This window comes from Pungitius pungitius, chromosome 4, assembly GCF_949316345.1.
Source record: "Pungitius pungitius chromosome 4, fPunPun2.1, whole genome shotgun sequence".
Lineage (NCBI taxonomy): Eukaryota > Metazoa > Chordata > Actinopteri > Perciformes > Gasterosteidae > Pungitius > Pungitius pungitius.
The window spans coordinates 15,953,700-15,960,881 of record NC_084903.1 but is presented as its reverse complement, the minus strand read 5'-3'; the positions used below and the strand labels follow the sequence as shown (position 1 = coordinate 15,960,881).

Below are 7,182 nucleotides of genomic sequence, written 5' to 3'. Positions count from 1 at the left end.
TATGACAACTCTATAACGTACTATGACTTATTGCATAATAAACTGTATATGCATTTTTATGACATTTAATGCCCAACTATAAGATACTTTGTATCACATACTTTACAAGACGTTCATGACATACTATACTAACATGTACTATAGAGTATGTTATTCATTCACGGCATAAATTTATGTTGTGTCATTTATATGCTAGCCTATATTATGACATACTTTCCAAAATGTTCATGGCATTCCATAAAATATAATTTATCTTATAAACAATGACTTTTGAAAGACCTTTTTGCGTAAAACAATGTTTCAATATTTTCAATATCTCCTAGCTTGTGTTTTTTACAACCCAACTACATAACATTGTCTCCTGTAATCAAACACAACCCTTTTGGGCTACATGTCTCACTTGGAAAGTGAAAGTGAGAATCTTTGTTCTGCTTTAATGTAAATAATCATAACCCATTTATACAGATGAAACCATTTACAGTATATTTAGATATCCTTTTTAGTTATTGCATTCATTTGAATGTATTAAAAACTAATACAAATTCAAAAGTGATTTCAGTCAGGGAGGCAGAAATAATTAAATATAAAATTTATTTTCAAAATGTACAACAGCTGCACAAGCCATCGTGCAGCTCAAATATAGACTTCATTGGCTTACCACTCTTTAAAAGTAGGATATAATAAACTTGGTTTTAAATTCTGATGTGAAAACATTCATTAAAAAACTAATTGGCTCTTATTATCAAACTTTTCAAACCAAGAAAGCGGATCTGATATGCAGGATGTTCAAATGTTCTACTAAAAATACATTTAAATCAGAATATCTAACCTAAAGAAACTTGTGATCTTTTGTCGCCGCTTCTCACTGCTCCATCTTTCAACTTAACACCCAGAGTCCAAGCCGAGTTAAAATCAACTGATTAGATTCTAAATGACTGATCAATCTCGTCAGGGCCATAAAAGTTGTTTATTTTCTTCTCTTGCACCAAATCTCAGAGCCGTGAAACGATGGACGCGTCTCATCTGCACTGAAAACATATCCTGCCAACAGCGATATGTGAAGAGAGACAAATGTGTGTGTTCCCTCGGGATCGTAAACAAACCATTTCAAAATGCTGATTTCTCTTGATAAAATCACTGGAGATATTACATTTTTGAGAGTGAATCACGAGAAACAATATTACGTACTGTAATATAATTTATAATATTAAATAAGTTTCACAATATAATCAAAAATCTCATATTAAGCGTTAAACATATTCACCACCTAAATCAGTTATTTTGTTCTTCATATGCTTTAAGGAATGGTGTAATAATAGTGCTTGTTAAGGTCATACCTAGTCTGATCTCTGAATTTATTCCATTATGACACCACAAAAAAACAAACGTTACAAAACAAATGACTGACTTTGGATCCGCTTCTTTGACCAGAAAAAAGCAATCGAGTAAATGTGTCCTGAACAGAGGTGAGACGATCATGAAGATGGATTGGAAAAGTGGGACATCAGTAAGAACATCGCAGCCCACTGCTCCGTGAGCCTCTGCTCCCTCCCAGGTTACCGTAGTGGTAGCCGCCACCACCTCCTCCACCTCCTCCACCTCCTCCACCTCCTCCACCACCTCCACCACCTCCTCCACCACCTCCTGCACCTCCTCCTCCACGACCTGTGACGGTTTAAAAAAAGATAGGAGGGAGACGTTTATCATAATCCTAATGACAGGGTTCAAAGATAGCTAACACTAAATTGTGTATTTATACTTTAACATAATTGTTAAAAGGAACTCACTCATTTCAACTGCTACGCTGGCTGTTGAGTTAAGAAATAGCTCAATATACCGATGTTCTGTGGAGAAAACACAGATCCATCATTCATTTGAAGACCTCGTGTTGCTTCTGCTGTTAAGTAGTTTTGTGTCATGAAGGTGAAATAGAGGCGTCACAAAACCCAACAAGTGGAGGAGTTAAAACAAAAGGAGGTCGTACGCATGTGGTTCTTGTCTTTGGACATGGCTACGACAGCATCTTCATGGGAGCGGAACTCCACGTCTGCTTCTCCCGTCGACTTGCCGTTAGGAGCCACGTCGATGTGGACCCTCAGTGGATTCAAAGGAGAGAAGAACTACAATAGAAATGTTTATAATCATGGGAATCATTATTAGTCACTTCTCTATTAGTAGCTTTTATTATTATATTACATCTACTCCTAATGCTATTGCTAATTGTTATGTGCATTATTTCCTTCATATGGATTGCCTATGTTGCACTTTTATTATGTTGTTCATGTATACATGACATCAAAAAACTGAAAATTAATAATGTATATTAAGATGAAAGTTTTCTTGGACTGTAGCTAGCAGTAGCAACAATGATTGCTACAGGTCACATGGTGTCAACTGAAAGTCCGAAACTGAGCATCAAACTGCTTCCTGTGGCACAATTATTATCACAATATTCCATCTTTATAAGTGAGTAACTTGAGCAAAACAAAAAACTAACATGGCTACTTACAACAATGTGTACACTTGTTATCTAAATGTATGGCTCTTTAGTGGCATAGAAGGCACTTGTATTGGAGGAAACTGAACGTATGCTTTTCAACACATCGAGACTCATTGTTCATAAAAGGTCCATGAGAAATACCTAAAAGTAACTTAGTGAGTGGACTTGATCTTACTTTGGCAATGTCTCCCTCTATGGCACGGAAAGGTAAACCTCTCATGTGGACAAAATGGCCGCAGTGGAAGCCCGAGTAAACATCACCTGGACCACTGTAACCGTGGCCCCCCATCCCTGAGCCACAAACACATCCATAGATTACCAGCGTAACCTTCAGTAAGCTAGATGAGAGAAGACTTGGGATGACTTTACCTCTTCCTCCCCTCTCTCCTCTCAGGCGCTCATCAAACATGCCGTTGCCAAAACAGTAGTTGTTGAAACCATTGTAGCTGTGAAAGTCACTGTAACCTGGACACATAATTAAACCAAAGCAGCTCTCATTCTTTCACATCACATTTTAATGATCTATCACAATTGGTGAACATTTATTTTTACAATGAAGGCCATCGCAAATCAAAAGCTGTGAATCACAGGTCTGCTGGATGCTGCATTAACCAGCGCTACATGTGAACTCTTCTTCACTTCCCTGGAGTCAACAAGCACTTCTCTAACCCTAACCCTGCTATATTGAACCAAAAACACAGGCTTCTGTATGATTCAAATTGATTGTTCTACTAGCACTAACTTCTCAGTTCAACCACAAAAGTACATGCGTGCATGAATAGAATAACCCGGCTCACCTCCTCCATAGCCCCCTCCACTCCTCATGGTGTCCATCAGAGCCCCGCCGCGGCCAGACCCGGGCCCATAAAAACCTCCCCTGGGTCCCCCCATCATGGGTCTATCATAGGGCCCCGGTCTCTGACCTCCCATACCCCGCCGGGGAAGCTCGTAGTACGCTCGGATCTCATTGCGATTGCTCTTAAAAATCTCTATATACCTGCAACATGAAATCCCCACGGGGTGGAGGGAGGCAGACGAGAGGGTTAAGGAGAAGAAATGGCTTAGCTCAGGTTACATACATTTCACAGTCAGAGAGGAGATAAAAACACAAAAAATATTCTAAATAGTAGGATAAATATTCTTTTCTTGGAGCTGAGGGTCTGGATGACTGAACAACCTCAACAAGTTATATCATCATTAGCTGGGCCACAAAGGATTTTTAACGCCACCTCTTGTTGTTTAAAATAAAGGAAATCCTTAACTTTAATTGTCGCATTGGTCATTTTGATGATTCAAAACTAAAGAAGAAAAGTTGGAAGCTGTAATGGTGGAGGCTGCCTTGACTGACCTCTATGCTTAAACCCCTTTTATCCATGTAAATTATTTGTAAAATAAATATATAAAAGGAAGTTACATTAAACTGACCTAATATACCCAAATGTTCATTAGAGCTCCCTGTCCTTAGACAACCAACAGTTAAATTGTGTATAGAATTAAATACTCATGCCAGCTTTCATTTTCAGATTAGATGCATCATCCTGTTATTCAACATCAAAATACATAAATCTATTAAAACCATGCCCTTATCATTTCATAAATTACACATGACCCACCCAATAAATTGACCCACACAATTCTAGCACACCAAACCCATGCTTATCATTCGCCCATAACAGAAGCCATCTCATTATTACCATAATTAATATAATATGACCGCTCATTAAATAGTGTAATAGAATAGAAGCCCAACCCAGTCCAACCCGTCCCTTTCCCATCTGTCCCACCTGTGCCCTATTCTTTCCTTGTGTTTCCCCAGAGCCTTTTCTGCTATCTCCTTTGAGGCAAACTGCACGAAGGCTTCCCCTGTGCTCCTCCCCTGGTAGTCCACTGGCAGAGTAATCCCATTTGGCACGATTCTCAACCCTTTAACCCAAGCACACATAAATACATAGGTCGGTAGGTAGACTGATAGATGTGTAGAATAGAAAGAACAACACCCACTGCATCGCTGGAGCTATGAGGACTAATACACGTCATGAAGGCAAATAGATATCAACTGTAGTATCGAATCAAACTGAATTTTAAAAAAAGGGGGAAAAGGGTATAAGGGGCTTGAAAGGGAATGAAACAAATACTGGCCTGAAGTCAGCATAACATGAAGTGGATCCAGACTAAATATCTTCTCTTATACACAACTGAATCATGGTCAAACTAAATAATGACTAATTAGTGGTCAATAGACACTTCTCTGCAATAATTATTAAATGGTGCTAATCTTAGTAGTACTGACCCTAGATCAGCATTATGAAACTGCCAAACCAAGGCAAGCCCATACTAACTTTGTACCCCTTTAAGAGGGGATGATCACATAATAGGCATGCTAAATGAAGTTTAACAGTTTTTTTTCTCTATGGGGACCATAGAAGTGTTTGAAAACTGCTTGATTCAAACCAGAAATAACACTAACCGCTCAACTAACTGATAGTGGACTTTATCTTTGACTTTCTCTGCCGTCTTAAACATTACACAGCACTGTACATGAACATTAACTAAACTATATGTGAAATGTATGCAAAGTCATGCATTTGACATCTCTATTAATGGTTTTATCTTTTTGGATTGCACTGCACTGCAGGCTGATACACTTTTGCACATTTTAAAGCTAGCTGTAGTTTTGTCGGTACCCTTACACGGTGGTTTCCGCAGTCAAAACAATACATCATGTCTGAGGAAACACTATTTCCTCAGATGAATATAAACGGTGCAATATAAATATAATAATTAGAAAAGTTTAAACGTTTTTGCACCTGAGAAGAACTGAACAATCTCCTCCTTGCTGCAGCCAAACGGAAGGCCTCGAAGTCGCAGCATGCAGCCGGTGCAGCTGTCGTAGTCAGCAGGGCCGCTACGTTTTAGCACCCAGTCCATTTCACTACGATTCGACTTGAACACTAAAAGAGACACAGACAGGGGGAAACGCGTGAATCAAGATCTGAGGAGACCTTTACGCTAAACAACTTTGTGTAATAGATTTTTAAGTTAATCACACACAAAATCTGTATCAATTCAATAAAGGTGAGCGAAGAAGCAGACTTCAAAATGCATGGAAAACACCTCGCACGATGCAACAAATGTTTAAAGTTAAAGACGAAAGACAAACTCACTAGCGCATCATTCAGTTGATACCGGTAATATTGCTCACCCTCTATGTAACGGTGTCCCATGTATTTACGGTCCTTGGCGAGGGCATTCTTGAAATCCTCTGGCATTGTCAGTTCAATAAATGCCTCGCCACTGGGACGGCCTTCTTTAGAGTAGGTAAAGCACACTCCGTTTACTTGGCCAACGATGTCACAGTCTGTGAAAGGATAGTAAGGTTGAGTGGGATACCCTTTAAACTGATACATTGGACACAATACAAGTTGTTAAAGGGAGAGAAGGCTCTTGAATACAGTCAAATATCACTTACACTCATGTGACCAATAAAAATAGCTTTTGTGCACTTTCTTTAGATTGTGAAATAGTTTCTCTTTTACATCCAATCAATAGAAAATAATCAGGTGCAATTGAAATACCTTATCTTTTAAACACTAGGTACAACTAAAAGTAGTTGTATGTCAATTCTGAATTACCACTTGTGTTAATACTATCATTCACCATGATGGATGACCACCAGGTCTAAAAAAGATGATCACAATTTAAACACAAAGCATATGGCCAAGTTTATCATTACACATGCATCGAGCTGTGAACACCACCACCATGCATGTGCATTCTCACCAGAGAAGAAGCAGGCAACCTCCTCCTGCGTGCACGACCACGGTAGTCCTCTGATCCGAACCACATAGCCCTCTTCATTACACGACATTCTCACTGCCCCAGAGAGCAAAACACAGCAGCAACACGTGAAATCACGTGTCAATAATACTGTCATCAAACACTGGCACTTGGCCTAACGTCTGTCACACCGTCCTCTTTAACGTTAAATAGTGCTGTTCTTCCTCATATCCTGACCTCCCCACTCACGTAACTTCAGGTGTCACCATCGTTGACCTTCCCGTTAAAAACGATAACCTCACGTGTGTTACTTCTACCTTCAAGCTGTTTATTAACGAGTTGACAACAGAGAGCCTCGATCGCGAGCTAGCGTTACCACACCTCAACTTTCCAAACATATTATGGGGATACGTTAAGTACTCTTTGATAAGACGACGGCTTCGAGTGTAGCCACAGGGTGACGTCTGTTAGCTTGGGTGCTGGGCCCTCTAATAATGATAACGTCTTTCTAACGTTAGCATGTTAAGGGTGACATGCTAATTTTAACTTAGCAGTTAGCCGGCTAGCAGCTATGGCTAACAGTAGGACACTGACAGCGGTCAAACGTCCCGGGCAGATTACTTATATTTTCTCCCAACGGTCGTAAGCAGTCACTGGAGGTCTACATGAGACGTTATCCCCACACAGAATATTGTCATACGTCGCTGATAAATGTGTGAAAACGTTGAAATGATCTCACAGTCGCTTCTCGTCTCCTGCTCCTGCCCCGAGCCTCAGGTGTCACTAAAGTTACCAACAGCCAGGTATGTTGTTATCGCGAGACTTGGACACGGGAAGATGACGTTTAGGGCTCTAAAAACGTATTTTAAAAAAATAATGATGATAAACAGTAATTCGAAGAGTCG

At 39.8% G+C, this 7,182-nt stretch overlaps 1 protein-coding gene across 3 annotated transcripts; it reads right to left on the bottom strand.

Moving 5' to 3' along the window:
- Positions 1-574: 574 nt before the first annotated feature.
- On the bottom strand, positions 575-7,091 carry hnrnph3 (heterogeneous nuclear ribonucleoprotein H3 (2H9)). 3 transcript variants are annotated; one of them, XM_062561800.1, is made up of 12 exons: positions 6,899-6,921; positions 6,281-6,373; positions 5,703-5,858; positions 5,308-5,451; positions 4,285-4,423; positions 3,298-3,497; positions 2,870-2,965; positions 2,676-2,791; positions 1,985-2,120; positions 1,788-1,844; positions 1,627-1,665; positions 575-1,590 (listed from the first exon to the last, which is right to left on the bottom strand). In XM_062561800.1, coding segments are annotated over exons 1-12 (1,263 nt in total). In that variant the 5' UTR covers positions 6,900-6,921; the 3' UTR covers positions 575-1,504. The 3 variants fall into 3 exon arrangements, with proteins under 3 accessions (XP_062417784.1, XP_062417783.1, XP_062417782.1); XM_062561799.1 differs by lacking the exon at positions 6,899-6,921 and adding an exon at positions 7,017-7,091 and having other exon boundaries at positions 2,676-2,965; XM_062561798.1 differs by having other exon boundaries at positions 2,676-2,965; positions 6,899-6,922.
- Positions 7,092-7,182: the final 91 nt, after the last annotated feature.